Source organism: Hemitrygon akajei, chromosome 11 (assembly GCF_048418815.1).
Source record: "Hemitrygon akajei chromosome 11, sHemAka1.3, whole genome shotgun sequence".
Classification (NCBI taxonomy): domain Eukaryota; kingdom Metazoa; phylum Chordata; class Chondrichthyes; order Myliobatiformes; family Dasyatidae; genus Hemitrygon; species Hemitrygon akajei.
In genome coordinates, this window is record NC_133134.1 from 6,292,455 (window position 1) to 6,314,990 (window position 22,536).

Sequence of the window (22,536 nt, forward strand, 5' to 3'; positions counted from 1 at the left end):
GCTTGCTCCCCGTATCGCACTGTCTTGGCTGGCGTATCAACAGCCTGTTCCCCGTATCGCACTGTCCTGGCTGGCGTAACAACAGCTTGCTCCCCGTATCACACTGTCCTGGCTGGCGTAACAACAGCTTGCTCCCCGTATCACACTGTCCTGGCTGGCGTATCAACAGCTTGCTCCCCGTATCACACTGTCCTGGATGGCGTAACAACAGCCTGTTCCCCGTATCACACTGTCCTGGCTGGCGTAACAACAGCCTGTTCCCCGTATCACACTGTCCTGGCTGGCGTAACAACAGCTTGCTCCCCGTATCACACTGTCCTGGCTGGCGTAACAACAGCTTGCTCCCCGTATCACACTGTCCTGGCTGGCGTAACAACAGCCTGTTCCCCGTATCGCACAGTCCTGGCTGGCGTAACAACAGCTTGCTCCCCGTATCGCACAGTCCTGGCTGGCGTAACAAATGTAGACAACTGGGACGCAACGTCCATGGTCGACCCCAGCTGATGGAAGATCTCACTAAACCTGATTCTGATCGGGGTAGCTGAGCGTTCTGTTGACAATGGGGGGCCAATTGAAATGCTGGGGTGGTGGAAGAGGGCGGGCCGGACATTCAGGTGGCTAGTATCGGGAGATGTGCGGGAGTCTGGGAGGTTGGTGAGCTGGAGGAGTTACAGAGATGAAGCCTGGATGAGCCCACACAGAGTCACATAGCACAGAAATAATTTGGCCCATCTAGTCCGTGGCAAACAATTATTCTGCTTAGTCCCATCGATCTGTACCTGGACTAGATTCATAGCTTCCCTTTGGTACCCCTCCTCCTTCCTTTTCTCCTATGGTCCACTCACCTCTCCTATCAGATTCTTTCTTCTTCAGCCTTTGACCTTTTCTGCCAATCACCGCCCAGCTTCTCACATCACCCCCTCCCCCACCCACTCAGCTTGTCTCACCTATCACTTTCTCACTCGCACTCCTTCCTCCCCAACCCACCTTTTAATTCAGGTGTCTTCCCCCTTCCTGTCCAGTCCTCAGGAAGGGTCTCGGCCCCAAACGTCAACTGCTTATTCTTTTCCATAGATGTTGCCTGACCTGCTGAGTTCCTCCAGCATCTTGTGTGCATTGCTCTGGATTTCCAGCATCTGCTGAATCTGTGGTGTTTCTGTACTTATCCAAGCTTTTCTTTAAATGTTGCAATCAAAGCCACATGCACTACGTCTGCTGGCAGCTCCACCCCAGAGCAACCACAACTCCAGCTGTCTTGTTAAAGCAAATGGGTGAAAGTTCATTTTCACATTCTTCAGGACTACAGACTGCTGGACGAATATGATGTCGATGTCCTGGGCAGAACCATCTGCCATCTGTCACCCGAGTTCATAAGGACCAACATTTCCCACAAGGCCATGAATGAAGCCCTCATGCAGTTCAGGACTTGTACGAAGCTCAGCCCCGCCCAGAAGAGCGAAGTTAGAAATAAAATCCAGGAATATTACGGGTAAGGCAGAAGATTGTTTGTTACCCAAAGAAAGCCAAAAGTGAGTTTATTGTCATCTGCACAAGACAATGTATGCATAATGAGAGACTTACAGCAGCATCACAGGCACAGAGTAGCTGATTAAAACATAAATTAAACTAAAGATAATGAAAAAATATTAGCTTTGTATGTCATGTGTACAGTGAAATGGATGGGTCAACAACCAGCACAGTCCCAGGATGAGCTGGGGCTTCCAACACCAGCGTAGCATGTCCACAGTTTACTAATCCTAACCTGGACTGCGGGAGGAACCCAGAGACCCTGAGGAAACTCACACAGTCACGGGGGACGTACAAACTCCTTACAGACAGTGGAGGGAATTGAACCCGCCATCGCTGACACTATAGAGCATTGTGCTAATCTCAACCTTGCAGTTCTCTCCAAGTATAAATTAAACACAATTTGTACAACAAAGAACTCACTAAGAACAAATGACTAAGGTCAGTTTTAGTGCAGTGTGGACATGGTGGAGATAAACTTTAGAGATTAAGGTTGTGCCGGTTGGTTCAGGAACCGTATCATTGAAGCGAAGTCGCAGTTCCTGAACCTGGTGGTGTGGGACCTCTGGCTTCTGCATCTCCTGCATGATGGGAGCTGTGGGAAGATGCCATGGCCTGCTACCAGCAAGGCGGAGCTACAGGAACTTGAAGGAACTACACACTCAGCAATTCAGGAACAGCTTCTTCCCCTCTGCCTTCCTGGTCCTGAATGGACAATGAACCCACGAACACCACCTCACCAGTTTTATTCTCTTTTTGCACTTAATTAATTTAACTTTATATATACACATGCTGTTTACTGTGATTTACAGTTTTTATTATTATGTACTGCTGTCGTATAACAACAAATATCACAACATTTGCCAGTGATATTAAACCTGATTCTGATTCTGAGGCAGAATCTCTTGTGGGGAGGGCAATGAACATACATATGTGGCGAAGGTTTGGGGTATGTAGTCACTAGACCACTCCCAGTTAAAGCAGAGATCTAACACTGTCTTTGCCCGACACCCCCGAATACCTCTAGTCAGAAGTCCACTGAGTTCCCAGATCTCCCTGTGTTTCTGTAACAGCGATCCAGCCGTGTGGCCGCCAGAGCTGATGCAGGATCTGGGACTCCTGGTTACACTCTTGTCAAAGGAGGACCTTACCACGGTTGCTGAGAAGGTACCACCCGTCTGCGCTGTGTCTTACTGTCAGAGTTAAGTTCAAGTTTATTGTTGTGGGCATTCTGTACATTCTTCTTCTGCTTCTTAAGCCCAATACCCCTACTGGGGCAAAGGCCACCGACAGCAGCTCACCACAGCTCTCTGTCCTGGGCCAGTCTTCCAAGCTGTCCCCAGGTGTAGCCCATCGTTGAAGATGCTTCCCCTCCCAGGGACGAGGTCTATGGAGCTTCTGTGGGTGTTTCTGGAGCTCTGGGTTTGCTAGTCCCATGCCCAACCCTCCTTCCACAGCCAGGCTTGGGACCATGCATGAGCATGCGTCCCCAGGGTATAAATGTCATGAAAATTATCTTCTAGCGGCAGTAACACAGAACATTACAAACTCACATTTACAGGTTGAGTCAGCGGTGAGGAAGGCAAATGCATTGTTAGCATTCATTTCGAGAGGACTAGACTATAAAAGCAAGCATGCAATGCTGATGCTTTATAAGGCACTGGTGGGGCCTCACTTGGAGTATTGTGGGAAGTTCTGGGCACCCAAGTTAAGAAAGGATGTGCTGACATTGGAGAGAAGTCAGAGGAGGTTCACAAGAATGATTCCGGGAGTGAAAGGGTTATCGTATGAGCAACTATTGATGGCTCTGGGCGTGTACTCACTGAAATTTAGAAGAATGAGGGGGGATGTCATTGAAACCTATTTAATGTTGAAAGGCCCGGGTAGAGTGGATGTGGAGAGGATGTTTCCTACAGTGGGGGAGGCTAGGACCAGAGGGCACAGCCTCAGAACAGAGGGGCACCCATTTTGAATGGAGATGAGGAGGAATTTCTTTAGCCAGAGAGTGGAGAATCTGTGGAATTCTTTGTTACAGACGGCTGTGGAGGCCAAGTCACTGGGTGTATTTAACATGGAGATTGATAGGCTCTTGGATTAGTCAGGGTGTGAAAGGTTATGGGGAGAAGGCAGGAGATTGGATTGAGAGGGAAATGTATCAGTCATGATGAAAGACAGAGCAAACCAAATGGGGAGAAGCGCTGTCGACGTTTCGGGCCGAGACCCTTCGTCAGGACTCAGGACCCTGACGAAGGGTCTCGGCCCGAAACATCGACAGTGCTTCTCCCTATAGATGCTGCCTGGCCTGCTGTGTTCCACCAGCATTTTGTGTGTGTTGTTGTTTGAATTTCCAGCATCTGCAGATTTCCTCGTGTTGGGTCAAATGATCTAGTTCTTCTCCTATATCTTATGATCTGAAATTAATATCATTTGTACTTAACTCACACAAGAAAATAAGCTTAACAACATCAGTGCAAGTAGAGGGAGTTACAGTCAGAAGTAGTGTGAGGGTTGTTTGGGTCAGTTCAAGGAAAAGCAGTGGGACAGGAGCAGTTGTTAAACCTCGAGGTGTGGGTCTTCTGGCTTCCGTACCCACGGCATGACTCGAGCATCAAGGAGGGGCCCTGGTGATGAACGTCATGTTCCTGAGACATCACATCTTGTAGATGGTGGGGAGAGCCATCCCCGTGACGGAACTGGCGCTGATTCCCACCACTCCCCAGGACCTCGGCCATCCGGGTGGTGATGCAGCCAGTCAGAATGCTCTCCACTGTACATCTGTAGGCCTTTCAATGACACGCCAGATCCCCAAACTTCCGAGCATTCCTGCTTCCCCGAAACCCCAGTGAAAAAGCCAATCCATGTTCAGGGAAGACGATAGAGTTGTCAAACCACAGAGGGTAGAGGTTTGAGGCGAGAGGGGAGAGACTCAACAGGAACTTGAGGGGCAGTTATTTTTACACAAAGGCTGCTGCGTATGTGGAGCAAGCTGCCAGAGGAAGTGGCTGAGTTAACAACTTTTCAATAGTTCAGTGGTTCCATTTAATATCAGAAAATATATACAGTACACAGCCTGAAACTCTTACTCTTTACAGGCATCCAGAAAAACATTAAAACCCCAAAGCCCCCTCTCCCCCCCCACCCGTTTTAGCAGAAAACATCAGTGCCGATCTCCCACCAAGCGACAGGAAAGCACCCAAAGAGAGACCATGTTCTGCAGCCCAACAAAAAGAACTATTGTTTACCCGACAGTTCATCAAGTCACAGGCTCTCCCTCTCACTGACAGAGAGATGTCAGCCATTTCACTTTCCAAGGACAGTTGGACAGATACAACTGATCGGGAGGATTAAGTAGGTTCCGGTTGCTCCAGGCTTCATACCTGAGGACTCACTTTAGTTCTAAATGCTATTTGCTTACTTTTATTCTCTGCACAATTTGTTTTTTTTTTCTCTCTCTCTATACATCAGGTGTTGGTTAGTCTTTTTTTAATGGATTCTTTCAGGTTTCTTGTTTACTGGCTGTCTGTGAGGAGACAAATCTCAGGGCTGTATAATAAACATATTATAAAGGGTTGATAAGAAACATATCTTGATCTTTGAAGTTCTAGGGGTGAGTGAAGTTAGTCGGTTGAAGAGCCTGGTGGCGATAGGGTAATAACTGTTCCTAAGCCTGGTGGCGTGGGACCTAAGGCTTGTCCCCAACCGCAGCGGTAAGAAGAAAGCATGGCCTGGACGGTGGGGTCCTTGAGATGGGCCACATGCTGACTAGCTGAGGTGAAGCATCTTGGTGTTGCATGGAGCAGTCCGGCTGAAGGCCCGTTCCTGATCCTGCGTGACTCTGTAGACTCTAACTGCATTCGGAATCAAGAATGGAATTGGTAATGGTGACACAACTGCACTGGGTTGCCATAGAAACCTGCCTGCTGCACCAATGTTACGTTGAAGTTGTGCAAGATGTTGGGTGAGGCCAAATTCAGAATACTGTGAGCAGTTCTGGTCAGCTGTCTGCAGGAAGGATATCAGTAAGATTGCAGAGAACATTTACAAGGATATTGGCAGGACTTGAGGATCTGAGTTACAGAGAAAGTTTCAATAGGTCAGGACTTTATTCTCTGGAGCTTGCGAGAATGAGGAGAGATTTGATAGTGGTATACAGAATTATGTGGGATATGGATAGGGTAAATTCAAAGAGGCTTTTTCCACTGAGGTTGGGTGAGACTAGAGCTAGAAGTTCATAAATGCAATAGATTTGGCAGTTGCTGGAAATCTTGAGAACACACACAAGATACTGGGGGAGTGTCGAAGAATGCAGGACTGAAGCTGCTGTATTTAAATGCGCGTGGCATTTGGAATAAGGAGGACAAACTCGTGGTACAATTAGTATGACATTGTGGGCATCACTGATTCGTGGTTGTAAGAAGGCCATAGTTGGGAGTTTAACATCAAAGGATATACTTTGTATTGAAAGGGCAGGCAGGAGGCATAGGCTGTGGTGTGGCTCTGTTGGTAAGAGATGGAATTACACTTTAGAAAGAGGTGACATCGGGTCAGAAAATGTTGAATCTTTGTGGGTGGAGTTAAGAATTTACAAGGGTAAAACTACCATTATGGGAATCATATATAGTTCTCCAAATAGTAGCCAAGGTGCAAAGGTTGCTGGAAAGGGCATGTAATAAGGGGACGTCAGAATTGTAACGGGGGACTTCAATATGCAAGGGGATTGGAAAAATCAGGTTGGTGCCAGATTGCAAGAGAGGGAATTTGTTGAATGCCTACGAGTTGGCTTTTTAGAGCAGCTTGTGTTCAGGCCTACTCAGGGAAAGACGATCTTAGTTTGGGTGTTGTGTAATAACCTAGATCTTATTAGTCACCTTAATGTAAAGGAACCCTTAGGAGGCAATGATCATGATATGATTGAATTCACACTGCAGTTTGAGAGGGAGAAGCCTAAGTCAGATGTATCAGTATCACAACGGAATAAAGGGAATTACAGAGGCACGAGAGAGGAGCTTGCCCAGGTGGATTGGAGGAGGATACCAGCAAGGATGACAGCAGAGCGGAGATGGCTGAAGTTTCTGGGAATATTTCTGGGCACAGGATGGATATGTCCCACAGAAGAAATTATTCTCAAATGGCAGGAATAGGCATTCGTGGCTGACAAGGGAAGTTAAGAACTGCACAAAAGCCAAGGAAAGGGCATATAAGCTAGCAAAAATTAGTGGGAAGTTGGATGATTGGGAAGCTTTTAAAATCCAACAAAAGGCAACTAAAAAAAACTATAAGAAGGGAAAAGATAAAATATGAGGGCAAACTAGCCAATAATATAAAGCAAGATAGTAACAGTGTTTTCAATTATATGAAGAGTAAAAGGAAGGTGAGAGTTCATATTGGACCGCTGGAAAATGATGCTGGTGAGATAGTAATGGGGGGACAAAGAAATGGCAGATGAACTTAATGGGTACTTTGCATCTGTCTTCACTGTGGAAGACACTAGCAGTGTGCCAGCGGGCTGTGAGTGTCAGGGAGCAGGAGTGAGTGCCATTGCTATTACAAAGGAAAAGTGCTAGGCTAACTGAAAGGTCTTAAGGTGGATAAGTCACCTGGACCTGATGTATTACATCCCAGAGTCCTGAGAGAGGTTGCTGAAGAGATAACGGATGCATTGGTCATGATCTTTCAAGAATCACTTGTTTCTAACATGGTCCCGGAGGACTGGATTGCAAATGTCACTTTACTCTTTAAGAAGGGAGGAATATAAAAGAGAGGAAATTATAGACCAATTAGCCTAACCTCAGTGGTTGGGAAAGGGTTGGAGTCCTTTATTAAGGAAGAGGCTTCTGGATACTTGGAGACTAATGATAAAATAAGTCAAAGTCAGTATGGTTTCTTTAAAGGGAAATCTTGCCTGACAAATCTGTTAAGAGTTCTTCGAGAAAGTAACAAGCAGAGTGGACAAAGGAGAGGCAGTGGATGTCATTTACCTGGATTTTCAGAAGGCATTTGATAAGGTGCCTCACATGAAACTGCTTAACAAGATAAAATCCTATAGTGTTACAGGAAAGATACTGGCATGGATAGAGGAATGGCTGACAGGCAGGAGGCAGCGAGTGGAAATAAAAGGGGCATTTTCTGGTTGGCTGCCAGTGACTAGTGGTATTCCTCAGGGGTCAGTATAGGAACCACTACTTTTCACATTGTTTGCCAATGATTTGGATTTGAAGTAATGGCTTTGTGGCAAAGTTTGCTGATGATACGAAGGTAGGTGGTGCTGAGGAAGCAATGCGATTGCAGCAGGACTTAGACAAATCGGAAGAATGGGCAAAAAGTGGCAGATGGAATACAGTGTTGGGAAATGCACGATAATGCATTTTGGTAAAAGGAACAATAGTGCAGACTATTAACTAAATGGGGAGAAGGTTCAAACATCAGAGATGCAGAGGGACTTAGGAGTCCTTGTGCAAAATTCACAGGAAGTTAATTTACAGGTTGAGTCTGTGCTAACGAAGGCAAATGCAATGTTGGCATTTATTTTAAGTGGAATAGAATATAAAAGTAGGAGATAATGCTGAGGCTTTATAAGACACTAGTCAGGCCACACTTGGAGTATTGTCAACAGTTTTGGGCCCCATATCTCAGAAAGGATGTGTTGTCATTGGAGAGAGTCCAGAGAAGGTTCAAGAGGATGAATCCATGAATGAGGGGTGTGTTTGGCAGCTTTGGGCCTGTACTCACTGGAATTTAGACGAATGTATGGGGATCTTATTGAAACCTGCCAAATGTTGTAAGGACTAGATAAGGTCGATGTAGAGAGGATATTTCCTCTGGTGGGGGTATCCAGAACTAGAGGGCACAGCCTCAAAATTGAGGGGCGACCTTTCAGAACAGAAGTAAGGAGGAATTTTTTAACCAAAGAATGGTGAATCTGTGGAATGCTCTGTCACAGACTGCGGTGGAGGCCGAGTCCGTGGGTATGTTCAAAGTGGAGGTTGATAGACTCCCGATTGGTCAGGGCATCAAAGGATATGGTGAGAAAGCAGGTGTATGAGGTTGAGTGGGATCCAGGATCAGCCATGATGAAATGGCGCAGCAGACTCGATGGGCTGAATGGCCTAATTCTGCTCCTATGTCTCATTGTCTTATGGAGTTCAGCAAGGCAGGCAACATCTGTGGAGGGGAATAAACAGTTGATATTTCAGCCTAAGACCCTTTGTCAGGACTCTAGTTATGTGTAGAACTAGAGGTTATAGGTTTTGGATGAAAAGTGAAATATTTAAGGGGAAACCGAGGGGGAACTTCTTCACTCAGAGGGTGGTGAGAGTGTGAAACAAGCTGCCAGCAGAAGTGTGGATCCAGAGTCGATAGCAACATTGAGGAGAAATTTGGGTAGGTACATGAATGGGAGGGAATTGGAGGGATATGGCCCAGGTGCAGGTAGATGTGACAAGGCAGAAGATTGGGTCAGCATGGCCTAGATGGGCTGAAAGGCCTGTTTTTGTGCTGTAATGCTCCATGACACTGAGTCATAGAGCAACACAGTACCGATTTACGTCTTGGGGGAGGAACCCCACCCAGTCCAACAGTGGGGCTCCCCCCATCCCGGTCTGAGCAGTCAGGGATCTCCCCCACCCCGAGTCTGAGCAGTGTTCTATCCATCCCCTCTCTCCTTATCTCCCTCCCTCCTTCCCTCCCTCTCTTTCTTCTGTGCTAAATGGGCAATCAGCAGAACCAGCAGCTGAGAATAGAAAAGGTTTGAGGAAACATTCAGTGAGGCATGCACTACTGTGCCTGAGACTTTTGCACAGTACTGTACTATTTTTATGCATTGCACTGTACTGCTGCCACAAAAAAACCATTTCATGACATAAGTGAGTGATGATAAACCTAATTCTGATACGGGTCTCTGTTGTGGACTGAGAGTGGGAAGGGGGAAGGGAGAGGGGACTCATGGTTGGGAGAAGGAGGAGGGAAAGGGAATCACCAGAGAGACATTCTGTAATGATCAATTAAAAAATTGTTTGAAATCAAATGACCTTGCCTGGTGTCTCAGGGCTGGGTGTGTCTGCACCCGTGCCAACCCCTGTCCTGGCACTCCTCCTCTGCCACCTGTCCCTCACCCCTCCCGCAGCTCCCCACCCTCCCCATCCCCAGCATCCTTTGCTCTGCCAGATTTACAAACTTGCTCTCCGCTCCACGTTGACAGATACAGTGCTGTGCAAAAGTCACAGGAACCCTATACGTGCTTAAGACTTTTGCACAGTGCTGTGTTTCTCCCAGTGAGTTTAACCGTGTCCGTTCGCCTACAGTTCCCCGACATCTTGCTGCAGTCAGCGCTGGAAGCCAAGGGCACGGCTGTTCCTCAGGATTTCCTCCGGGCAGTGTTCCACGCTCTCGAGAGAACCAGTGGGAGCATGAAATCCTCGGACCCGTCTTCAGGTGAATCTGCTCCCTTCTCCTGACCCCCTGGCAGGCGGCCCAACCCCCTCTCTGACATCTTTTCCTTTCTGAAAGAGCCCTCTGTCTGAGTCTGGCTGTTATCGATCCCTTCTGTTCTCTGCTTGCCTGAATCGGTTAGAGATCCAATCCTGTCCGGCCCTGAACCCTCTGGAGAGCAAGCGTGAGGAAAGTACTTGTTGATAAGGTATCTTTGTGTTCAACAAGCACTCCGTTCAGGGCAGACACAATAAGGGGAACTTAGTCAATCCACAGAATAGATACCGTACACCTAGAATGAAAGAGTAGCCACAGAGAACCTCACCATCTGTGAAAACGATACTGACTTGTGTTAGACTGAAAGTAACTGAGAGACGGAGAGAGGAGAGGTTGGACAGGCTGGGATTCATTCCACAGAATGTAGGAGACTGAGGGCTGATCTTACAGACCTCTGTAAGATCACGAGGAGCGGAGATATAGTCTTTTTCCCAGGGGGGTGGGAAATAGATTGCTTTCTCTGTAACTGTAACACTCTATTCTGCACCATTGAGCACATCTACACGGACCGCTGTCACAGGAAAGCAGCATCCATCATCGTGGACCTCACCACCCAGCTGGAAGAAGGTGCAGGAGTCCCGGGGCTCACACCAGCAGGTTCAGGAACAGTTATCAGCCCTCAACCATCAGGCTCTTGAACTGGAGGGGAAAACTTCACTCACCTCAACACTGAACTGCTCCCACAACCTATGGGCTCACTTTCAAACAAGAGAAAATCTGCAGATGCTGGAAATCCAAAGCAACACACACAAAATGCTGGAGGAACTTGGCAGGCCAGGCAGCGTCTGTGGAAAAAAAGTACAGTCAACGTCGACTATGGCCTGCTGAGTTCCTCCAGCATTTTATGTGTGTGTCACTTTCAAGGCCTCTTCATCTCATGTTCTTGATATTTATTGCTTATTTATTATTATTATTATTGCATTTTTCTTTTAGTATTTACACAGTTTGTTGTCTTTTTCACGCTGACTCTCTGTCCTGTTGGGAGTGGTCTTTCAAATCAAATCGAGTTTAATTATCATTAAAGCCATACGTGGATGCAGCTGAACAAGACAGTCTTCCTCTAGGGCCAAGCTACAAAAACATACATGCGCATTCAAAATAATGAGAGGAACAAATGAACAGTCATGCAAGAAAACACATTTTTAGTCCAAGTCCCACGAATTGATGGTTCCCAGCAGCCCAGCCTGGAATTCCGCCAATCCAGCACTGGAGGGCAGCCCCAACCAAGCCCGGACGAGTCCGGAATCATTGATTCTATTGTGCTCTTATATCCACTGTGAATCTCGGGGTTGTATATGATGACCTGTATCGTCGTTGGCATCCGTCTGTCTCGAAAGACAATGGGTGATGATGATCATTGCAAGCCTGGGCAGAAGGTACGGAGATTGCGATACCCAGTTGTCAAGATCCCCCTCTCGGCCTCACCAAAGGAAAGCTTATGAAGCACCACGTTTGTCACCAGCTTGGCTGCAGGAGCTGCTGGAAGGATATTCAGTGACATCCAGCCACCTTAGGGCTCCACTACGGATTTGCTTTCTGGGTTTACTCCCATAGCCTTCGTCTCCCGAGGCTGCCCATGGGCTGTGGGACTATTTACCCGTAGCTGGGGATCAGGTTCATGAGCACCAGGGTGTGTCCACCCTGGTGGGCCTGTGTGCTACGTGTGCAGGGGCCAGACCTCCTCCCCGTCCTCTGTAGTTCAGCCCGAGTCTGAAAGGAGTTCAGTTTCCGTGTGTCACCAGTAAGGAGGCACTGCATGAGGCTTGCTGTTGGAGAGGCTGTGTACTGGCAGGGAGAGACTTACACATTCCGCTCTCCTTTATGCAAGACTGCTAGCCAGCGGTGGAAGCTGAAAGTGAGAGCGATGAGCACTACCCACTACACTACCGCACTAGACACATCACAGCAGCCATTTTGACGCCAATGACCTTTATGTACTTTGATAATAAATTTACTTAGAACTTTGTTGTTGTTGTTTTCCCTTGTTCTACCCAAGTGCACTGTTGCAATGGAATTATCTGTAAGGACGGTATGCAAAACAGAGTTTTTCCCTGTACCTTGATCAGGTGCCAACAATAAATGGATAAACCGATTTATAATCTTTCCAGAAGGCGTGGCCCTTACAGTGACGGTGATGTGTCAGAGGCCTGGCTTACAGTCTCCATACTCTACATTTCTGAAGGCCTTTTAATTTCCTGTACAATGTTCCTGCTTCCAGCTTCACGTCCTTAAGGACTGAAGTCAAAGTGGAGTTTATTGCCATCTGCACAGGTCCATGTGCGCTGTGAAAAACTTACAGACAGCAACATCGCATCAGATAAGCAGCATTCACAAGAAAAACATGAACGTAGATTGTACACAGTTCTTTAACAAGAAAGAACAGAATTAGAACAAAAAACAAGACAAGGGAGGTTTTAGTATTTTTCTACAGGTGTTGAGAGACTTGTTCCATTCCCAGGAGTGTTTGGCGGCTCTGGGCTATACTCACTGAAGTTCAGAAGAATGATGGGAAATCTCATTGAAACCTTTTGAACACTGAAAGGCCTAGATAGAGTGGAACTTGGAGAGGATGTTTCCTATAGTGGGGGAGTCTAGGACCAGAGGGCACAAATAGAGTGGACATGGAGAGGATGTTTCCTATAGTGGGGGAGTCTAGGACCAGAGGGTACAGATAGAGTGGATGTGGAGAGGATGTTTCCTATAGTGGGAGAGTCTAGGATCAGAGGACACAGATAGAGTGGACTTGGAGAGGATGTTTCCTATAGTGGGGGAGTCTAGGACCAGAGGGTACAGGTACAGGTACAGTGGATGTGGAGAGGATGTTTCCTATAGTGGGGGAGTCTAGGACCAGAGGACACAGATAGAGTGGATGTGGAGAGTATGTTTCCTATAGTGGGGGAGTCTAGGACCAGAGGACACAGATAGAGTGGATGTGGAGAGGATGTTTCCTATAGTGGGGGAGTCTAGGACCAGAGGACACAGATAGAGTGGATGTGGAGAGTATGTTTCCTATAGTGGGGGAGTCTAGGACCAGAGGACACAGATAGAGTGGACGTGGAGAGGATGTTTCCTATAGTGGGGGAGTCTAGGACCAGAGGGTGCAGCCTCAGGATAGAACAGAGATTAGGAGGAATTTCTGTAGCCAGAGGGTGGTGAATCTGGAACTCATTGTCACAGACGGCTGTAGAGACTGTCATTGGGTGTATTGAAAATGGAGGTTACAGAGAGAAGTCAGGAAAATGGGGCTGAGTGCAATAATAAATTAGTCATCATGGAATAGCAGAGCAGAGTTAATGGGCTGAATGGCCTAATTCTGTACCTATGTCCTTTGGTCCCACACTCCAGTGGGTTGGTCCATGTTGCTGTATCATTTGGGTGTCTGGGAATCCAGAATGACTGCTGGAATCTGGCAATGATGCTGAGTTTATGCTGGGTCCAGTGCTTGTCCCACTGTAATGGCTGAGCCTGGCCATCGCAAGCAGTGCTGGACCCAGGTCAGGTAGTGCCCATGGAGTCAGGAATTGCTTTTTTATTGTCACATGTACCGAGATACAGTGAAAAGCTTGTCTTGTGCACTGTTTATACAGATATGGGGAGCAAGCCTTATGAGAATAGGTTGAGTGAACTTGGCCTTTTCTCCTTGGAGCGACAGAGGATGAGAGGTGACCTGATAGAGGTGTATAAGATGATGAGAGGCATTGATTGTGTGGATAGTCAGAGACTTTTTCCCAGGCTAAATGGTTGCCACAAGAGGACATAGGTTTAAGTTGCTGGGGAGTAGATACAGAGGAGATGTCAGGGGTAAGTTTTTTACTCAGAGAGTAGTGAGTGCATGGAATGGGCTGCTGGCAACAGTGATGGAGGTGGATACGATAGGGTCTTTTAAGAGACTTTTGGATAGGTACAGGGAGCTTAGTAAAATAGAGGGCTATAGGTAAGCCTAGTAATTTCTAAGGTAGTTATGTTTGTCATAACTTTGTGGGCCGAAGGGCCTGTATCGTGCTGTCGGTTTTCTATGTTTCTAGATCAGATCATTACACAGTGCATTGAGATAGAACAAGGTAAAACAATAACAGAATGCAGAGTAAAGTGTCACAGTTGCAGAAAAAGTGCAGTGCAGGTTATCAGTAAGGTGCAAGATCATAAGATGGTAAATTGTGACTCTCTTTCTCTCTCGCTCTGTTTCTTGCTGTCTCTCATGCTCTCTTGCTCTCTCACCCTCTCTCTCTCTTTCTCACTCTCTCTTATTCTCTCTTACTCTCTCTCCCTACACCCCCTCTCCCCCTCCCCTCTTCCCCTTTCTCCCACATTCTCCCTCTCCCCCTCTCTCGCTCTCCCCCCTCTCCTTTCTTTGTCTCTTAACCAATCTGTGCTGATGAAGTGTTTCCCCCTCCATCTCCCCTCAGGCTGCACTGGGGTTCGAACCCCACCCTCCGACCACATCCTCAAGCTGGCCGACGCCAACTCCTATTGGTCAGTCCAAGAGCTGCGCTGCCTGTCCCAGGAGACCTTTGTACGAAGCGTCGAGCTCCTCGGTACCGTGAAGACGTTCAGCATCGCTCAGCTCGAGGCCCTGAAGGAGAAGGCCAAAGAGGTGTGGGACGGGGTCTCCTCCATGCTAAGCCTTGACACAGGAGCCAGACAAACACAGGAAAGGCAGCGTCTGTGGAGAGAAAGAGACAGTCTGCCTTTTGGCTTGATGACCTCACATCAGAGCTGTTTTCAAGCAATAACTATAAAACAAATTATAAACACGAGATGCTGGAAATCCAGAGCAACACACATAAAATGCTGGAGGAACTCAACAGGTCAGGCAGCATCTATGGAGAGGAACAGCAAAAGGATAGTGAGGGATAAAATTGGTCCCTTAGAGAATCAGAGTGGACAGCTATGTGTGGAGCCGAAAGAGATGGGGGAGATTTTGGACAGTTTCTTTTCTTCGGTATTCACTAAGGAGAAGGATATTGAATTGTGTAAGGTAACGGAAACAAGTAGGGAAGTTATGGAAACTATGACGATTAAAGAGGAGGAAGTACTGGTGCTTTTAAGGAATATAAAAGTGGATAAATCTCCAGGTCCTGACAGGATATTCCCTAGGACCTTGAGGGAAGTTAGTGTAGAAATAGCAGGGGCTCTGACAGAAATATTTCAAATGTCATTAGAAACGGGGATGGTGCCGGAGGATTGGCGTATTGCTCATGTGGTTCCATTGTTTAAAAAGGCTTCTAAGAGTAAACCTAGCAATTATAGGCCTGTCAGTTTGACGTCAGTGGTGGGTAAATTATTGGAAAGTATTCTTAGAGATGGTATATATAATTATCTGGATAGATAGGGTCTGATTAGGAACAGTCAGCATGGATTTGTGCGCGGAAGGTCATGTTTGACAAATCTTAATTGAATTTTTTGAAGAGGTTACGAGGAAAGTTGACAAGGATGAAGCAGCAGATGTTGTCTATATGGACTTAAGTAAAGCCTTTGACAAGGTTCCACACAGAAGGTTAGTTAGAAAGGTTCAATCTTTAGGTATTAATATTGAAGTAGTAAAATGGATTCAACAGTAGCTGAATGGGAGATGCCAGAGAGTAGTGGTGGATAACTATTTGTCAGGTTGGAGGCCGGTGACTAGTGGTGTGCCTCAGGGATCTGTACTGGGTCCAATGTTGTTTGTCATGTACATTAATGATCTAGATGATGGGGTGGTAAACTGGATTAGTAAGTATGCAGATGATACTAAGGTAGGTGGCGTTGTGGTTAATGAAGTAGGTTTTCAAAGCTTGCAGAGAGATTTAGGCCAGTCAGAAGAGTGGGCTGAACGATGGCAGATGGAGTTTAATGCTGATAAGTGTGAGGTGCTACATTTTGGTAGGAATAATCCAAATAGGACATACATCGTAAATGGTAGGGCATTGAAGAATGCAGTAGAACAGAGTGATCTAGGAATAATGGTGCATAGTTCCCTGAAGGTGGAATCTCATGTGGATAGGGTGGTGAAGAAAGCTTTGGGTATGCTGGCCTTTATAAATCAAACAAGAGGACATGAGTTGAGAGTTAGGGGGCAAAAGTTTAAGGGTAACACGAGGGGGAATTTCTTTACTCAGAGAGTGGTAGCTGTGTGTTACGAGCTTCCAGTAGAAGTGGTAGAGGCAGGTTCAGTATTGTCAATTAAAGTAAAATTGGATAGGTATATGGACAGGAAAGGAATGGAGGGTTATGGGCTGAGTGTGGGCCAGTGGGACTAGGTGAGAATAAGCATTTGGCATGGACTAGAAGGGCCAAGATGGCCTGTTTCCGTGCTGTAATTGTTATATGGTTATATGGAATAAGCACTGGATGTTTCAGGCTGAGATCTTTCATCAGGGTATCTTGTTGGCAATTAGAAATGTTATTTATTTTTATTTTATTTAGAGATACAGTGTGGAACAGACACTTCCAGCCCAACAAACCGCACTGCCCAGCGACCCACCTATTTAACTCTAACCTAATCCTGGGAAGTTTACAATGATCAATTAACCTACTAACTGTAGGACTTTGGAGCGTGGGAGGCAACTGGAGGAGCCAGAGGACACCCACACGGTCACGAGGAGGGCGTCAGACTTGAACTCTGAACTCCAGCGCCCCCTACTGTGAGAGCGCCACATTAATCGCTACGCTGCCATGTCTCCCTCTAGAGGTTTATCCCTCTCTATAGACACTGCCCGACCTGCTGAGTTCCTCCACATTTTGTGTGTGTGACTTTATAAGATTAGTAACAAATCTGTCCTCATTATGGAGTACAAGATATAAAATAATCTTTGCCCTGAAACAATAACTCTCTCTCTCCATAGACCTGCCGAGTGTTTCTAATCCATTCTTTTTCTTAGCGTCCCAGAAAAAAGCCTCCTGGGGATTTCAGTTTAAATGTATGCTGAGCCACATGAGGGAGGAAAGGAATATCTTTAACACCACGGTGGTGGGAATGTGGAAAGAATGATCGAGGATTGAAACAATTAGGGAGAGGTTAGAGAAGGTCAGAGGGTCACACTGCTACATTTAGATAGAGAAAGGCAGGAGAAGGCTTGGGCATAAAGGCTAGTAAAGATTGGCTGGGCTGAATGGTGTGTTCCTCTGGGCCAGAATCCAAATGGCCGAGTCACTGTGGATCCCATGCTTCTTAATCTTTTTTTAGTTTACTGAGATTCAGTGTGGGACAGGCTGCAACAGACAGCAAACCCTGATTTAACCCCAGCCTAATCACGTGATAATTTACAATGACCAATTAATTGATCTACCAACCAGTATCTGGAGGAAACCCATGTGGTCACAGGGAGAACATACAAACTTTTCACAGGCAGTGACGGGAATTGAACCCGAGTTGCTGGCACTGTAAACCATTGTGCTAACTACTACATTACCATACCGCCCTAATCTTCTGGATGAGCCCAGCATGAGAGACTTTGTCAAATACTTTCCTAAAATCCACATCGACAACTTCCATGGCTCTACCTTCACTAATCACCTTCTTCACCTCCTCCAAGGGGAAAAGAGAAAGAGGAGGGCGATAGAGAGAGAGAGAGAGAGAGAGAGAGAGAGTGAAAGAGAATGAAACAAAGAGACAGATGGGGAGAGAGAGAAAGAGGGAAGGAATGTGAGAGGGAGAAAGAGGCTGAGGGAGAAGGAGGGAGAGAGAAGACAGGAAGAGAAGGTAGGTATGAGAAGGCAAAAGAGAGAGATGGAAAGAAAGAGGGGAAAGAGAATGGGAGAAAAAGAGACAGAGGAGAAAGATGGGATGAGAAAGGAAGTGAGAGAAGGGGAAGTGGAAGTTGAGGAATGTGCCAATGGCATGATGTTGAACACGGGTGGGATGTTGAACACGGATGAGGATGTTAGTATTAAGAGTTGCTGAGTTAGGAAGGGGTCATTGAGCGGGGGGGGGGGGGATGACATGGGATGTGGGGAGGGAGAGGTTAGTTGCCCTTGTGTATGGAGAGTGGGATTAGGGAGACCAGTGACAGACCTGCCCCTCCACAAGCACTCCTGCAGCTGGTCCCACCCCTTGGGAGTGGTGGTGGGAGTTGGGGAGGGTCTCTTTGTCTTGTGTGCGGGCTTGTTGAGTTTCTCTGCTTTGTGGCTGCCTGCAAGATGAATCTCAAGTTTAGATACGTGGGTAGTAAATGAGCGTTGAGTGCTGACAGTGTCACTGACGCCTTGCCGGTAGGTGTGGGGCCCTGTCCCGGGCTGGAAGAAGTACCAGGTACGTGCTCTCGGCCGGATCGTGCTCTCCCTGAGTGAGGCGGAGATTGCGGAGCTTGATCTCAGCTCCATCGACACCGTGACGGCTCTGAGTTGGCACAGTGAGTGGTCTCCACTGCAGGTAGGGGCAGCTAACACCCGAAACGTTAACTTGGTTCCTTTCTTCACAGACGCTGCCTGGTCTGCTGAATACTCCCAGCACTCTTAACAAAAGACCAAAATTAGGCTGTTCAGCCCATCGATTCTATTCTGCCATTTCATGATGGCTGATTTATTATCCCTCTCAACCCCATTCTCCTGCCTTCTCCCCATAACCTTTGACACCCTTATTAATCATATTAATCATGAATCTATCATCCTCTGCTTTAAATATGCCTAACAACTTGACCCCCACTGCCGTCTGTGGCAATGAATTCCACAAATTCACACTCCCAGCTAAACAAATTCCTCCTCATTTCTGTTCTAAATGGATGCCTTTCTATTCTGAAGCTGTGCCCTCTGGTCCTAGACTCCCCCACTATAGAAAACATCCACTCCATTTCCACTCTATCCAAGCCTTTCAATATTCAATAAATTTCAGTGAGATCATCTCTCTCTCTCTTTCTTCTCAACTGGCAACACTTGTGGGCTGCCCCCAGCACATTCTTGGACTCTGTTGGTTGTTTACACAAACGAGGCATTTCGCTGAATGTCTCAATGTACATATGATAAATAATTTGCATAATTCAGATGTGTGCAAAACGGACAACAGATTAAACACGCCAACACTGGTGCGAGATGAGGCCTCACCTGGGACTCTGTGAAAACAAGAGGATGCAGATGTTTTGATCCAGAAAAAAAATAAATGGCTGGTGGAACTCAGCAGGTCGGGCAGCATCTGTAGAGGCTGTTGACCCCAAACATTTTTGTCCCTTTCTTCAACCAGTTCCTTCCGATCCCCACCTCCCTGTGTGAAAAAGCCTGTCTCAGAGGAATGAGTTGGAATTGGTGCATTATTGTTTCTAACTTGTCTTGCATACTGTTCATTACAGAGTAAATCATTGCACAGTGCACTGAGGTAGAACGAGGGAAAACAGTAACTTCTTACTCTGATTCTCCCCTTCCTTTCTAATCCTGATGAAGGGTCTCGGCCTGAAATGTCAATGGTCTACTCTTTTCCATAGATGACCTACTGAGCTCCTCCAGTATTTTGTGTGTGTTGCTCTGGGATTCCAGCAGCTGCAGATTTTCTCTTATCGTACGAGGGGACCGTTCAATAGTCCCATAACAGTAACAGAATGCAGAACAGAGTGTCACAGTTAGACAGTAAGGCACAAGGACATAATGAGATAGATTGTGAGGTCAGGAGTCCATCTTGTTGTGTACTGAGGAACCGTGAAAATCTTTGTTTGCATGACATCCATATTGATCATTTCATGACATCAGTACGTCAAAGTGGGTTCATTATGTGCTGTGTCGTATGACATCATCATTATGTGCTGTGTCATATGACATCATTATTATGTGCTGTGCCGTATGACATCATCATCATAATTTGTGTTGTATGACATGGACGATCATGGTCTTTTGATGACCATGACTGTTCTTGGCAAATTTTTCTACAGAAGTGATTTGCCATTGCCTTCTTCTGGGCAGTGTCTTTACAAGATGGGTGACCCCAGCCATTATCAATACTCTTCAGAGATTGTCTGCCTGGTGTCAACGGTCGCAGAACCAGAAATTGTGATCTGCACCAGTTGCTCATACGACCATCCACCACCTGCTCCCGTGGTTTCACATGACCCTGATCAGGGGCTAAGCAGGAGCTGCACCTTGTCCAATGGTGATCTGCAGGCTAGTGGAGGGAAAGAGCTCCTTACACCTCCTTTGGTAGAGACACACCTCCACCCCGCCACACCTGAGAAGGTAGTTCAAAGTGAAATGATAACAATGCAGAATACAGAGTTACATCCTGCTGCTGTCTGTGAGGAGTTTGTACGTCTCCCCGTGACCATGTGGGTTTCCTCCGGGTGCTCCAGTTTCCTCCCACAGTCCGGAGAGATTCCCTACAACAACAAGATGGACACCTGACCTCACAATCTATCTCATTATGTCCTTGCACCTTATTGTCTGTCTGCACTGCACTCTCTCTGTAACGGTGACGCTCTATTCTGCATTCTGTTATTGTTTTCACTGAAAAGCTTGTCTCGCATACTATTCACACAGACAGGTCACTGCACAGTGCATTGAGGTAGAACAAGGTAAAACAATAACAGAATGCAGAATAAAGCATCACAGTTACAGAGAGAGTGCAGCGCAGACAGACAATAAGGTGGAAGGTCACAACAAGGTAGATTGTGAAGTCATGAGTTCACCTTATCTAACCTGATGCTGAGATACATCAGGGGATGTGCTGGGACTCATCATCAGTGATGTAACCTGGGGTCATCAGGTGTTTCAGCATCAGTCACCCTCACTCAGGCGACCCGGCCAGGTTTGATCAGGCCCTGGCTTGTGTCCCAGCATGGTCCATGGGTCACACCTCCTGATCCACAGCCATCTGGAGGCTCGATCAGCCCCCTCTGGGGTGGCTCAGTAGACTTATCACAGTGGGTGTTTGAGCCCGGGGGACTGTGCTTTCCTTTGGAATGTGGGAGGAAACCGGAGCACCCAGAGGAAACGCATGCGGTCACAGAGAACAGACAGACTGACAGTCCTTACAGACAGATGTGGAATCGAACCCGGCGCACTGGTGCTGTAATAACGTTACACTAATCCGCCACACCACATGCCTCCCCAAATTTGCCTGCTGGGAGAGAGAAGAGGGAATGTTCAGGGTGGATGAAGTCCTTGATTCTGCTGGCTGCTTTACCGAGGCAGAGAGGAGTGTGGACAGAGTCCGTGGAGGGTGACCGCTTCCTGTGATGTGCTGAGCTGCGTCCACAGCCCTCTGCAGTTTCTTACGGTCACAGGCTGAGGAGTTACGGAACCAAGTCATAATGTGTCCAGGTAGGATGCTTTCTATAGAATATAGAAACCTCTGCACTCGTTCTATAGTATCTACAAATCTTTCTATCGTATTTACGGGGTCATGGCAGATTTCTTTAGCCTCCTGAGATATTGGTGAGTTTTCTCAGCCGTAGCATCAATGTGATTGGAAGAGGGCCCTTTACAACAGGGTCAGTAACTGTCCCTTTCTGTTTGCACTGTACAAGATGTAAAATAATCAGAACTGAACTTTGACACTAAAGCGTTAACAGTTCCTCTCCCCACAGATGCTGACTGAGCTGCTGAGTCTCTCCAGAACATTTCGTTTTTATTCCAGATTTCCAACATCTGCAGGTTTTCTGATTCTCAGCAAAAATAGGTGATTCCCAGCATGCAGAAAATTTGGGGAGGTACCTAGCAGAGAAACAGGCTGTTCGGCCCATTGAGTCTGTGCAGACCATTTACACTAATCCTAATTTATTCTCCCCACATTCCCTCCAATTTTCCCCAGATTTCTACCCCTCACCAACACACCAGCAACTATTTACAGCAGCTGATTAGCCCATTGACCCACGGCTTGGAGATGTGGGTAGAGATCAGGGAAACCCATGCGGTCACAGGGAGAACGCACAAACTCCACACAGACAGCGCCGGAGGTCAGGATCAAACCTGTGTGTCTGGATCTGTGAGCCAGTGGCTCTATCCACTGCACCACAGTGTCATCCTTCAGACAGAAGACACTGGAGTTGTTCTTAGACAAGGTGGGGAGGGTTTAAAGGAGACTGGGCCCAAGCTCTGAAATTTCCTCCCTGCACCTCTCCATCTCTCTCGTCACCTCTCACAGGCTCCTTAAACTCCTTTCTTTGACTGAGCCTTTCCTCTCCTATCCTTACGTTTGCTGCTGAGATACGAGGACTACGAGAGTGCAGATTATTTCTTGTTCAGTTCAGCACCTGCTCTTCCCCGGCAGGCTAGAGCCATATTGGACGGGTTTCTCCAAGGTTCCGGCCTGGCGGTTCGTGATCTGGATGGCTGGGTCCTGGCCGGGCTCGGCAGCTTGCTGTGCGCGATGACCAGCTCTGAGGTTGACTCCATGAATGCTGCCGCCTACAGGTAGGGAGACCATTTTGCAGGTTGGAATCAAAATCAGATTTATTTCAAAGTTCAAAAGTTCAAAGTAAATTTATTATCAAAGGACATATATGTCACCAAATACAACCCTGAGATTTGTTTTCTTGTGGGCATACTAAATAAATCTATAGAGTAATGACCATAACAGAATCAGTGAAAAATCACACCAACTTGGGTAAAACCAGTATGCAAAACAAC

The 22,536-nt window shown here is 46.9% G+C and overlaps 1 protein-coding gene across 1 annotated transcript in view; it reads left to right on the plus strand.

Moving 5' to 3' along the window:
- LOC140735276 (otoancorin-like) overlaps positions 1–22,536 on the plus strand; it is a 70,547-nt gene that overhangs the window by 36,950 nt on the left and 11,061 nt on the right. The window contains exons 16-21 of the mRNA XM_073060144.1: positions 1,299–1,489; positions 2,601–2,694; positions 9,828–9,934; positions 14,395–14,605; positions 18,206–18,361; positions 22,178–22,320. Coding sequence (XP_072916245.1) covers positions 1,299–1,489; positions 2,601–2,694; positions 9,828–9,934; positions 14,395–14,605; positions 18,206–18,361; positions 22,178–22,320 — 902 coding nt within the window. The remainder of the gene's footprint in view (positions 1–1,298; positions 1,490–2,600; positions 2,695–9,827; positions 9,935–14,394; positions 14,606–18,205; positions 18,362–22,177; positions 22,321–22,536) is intronic.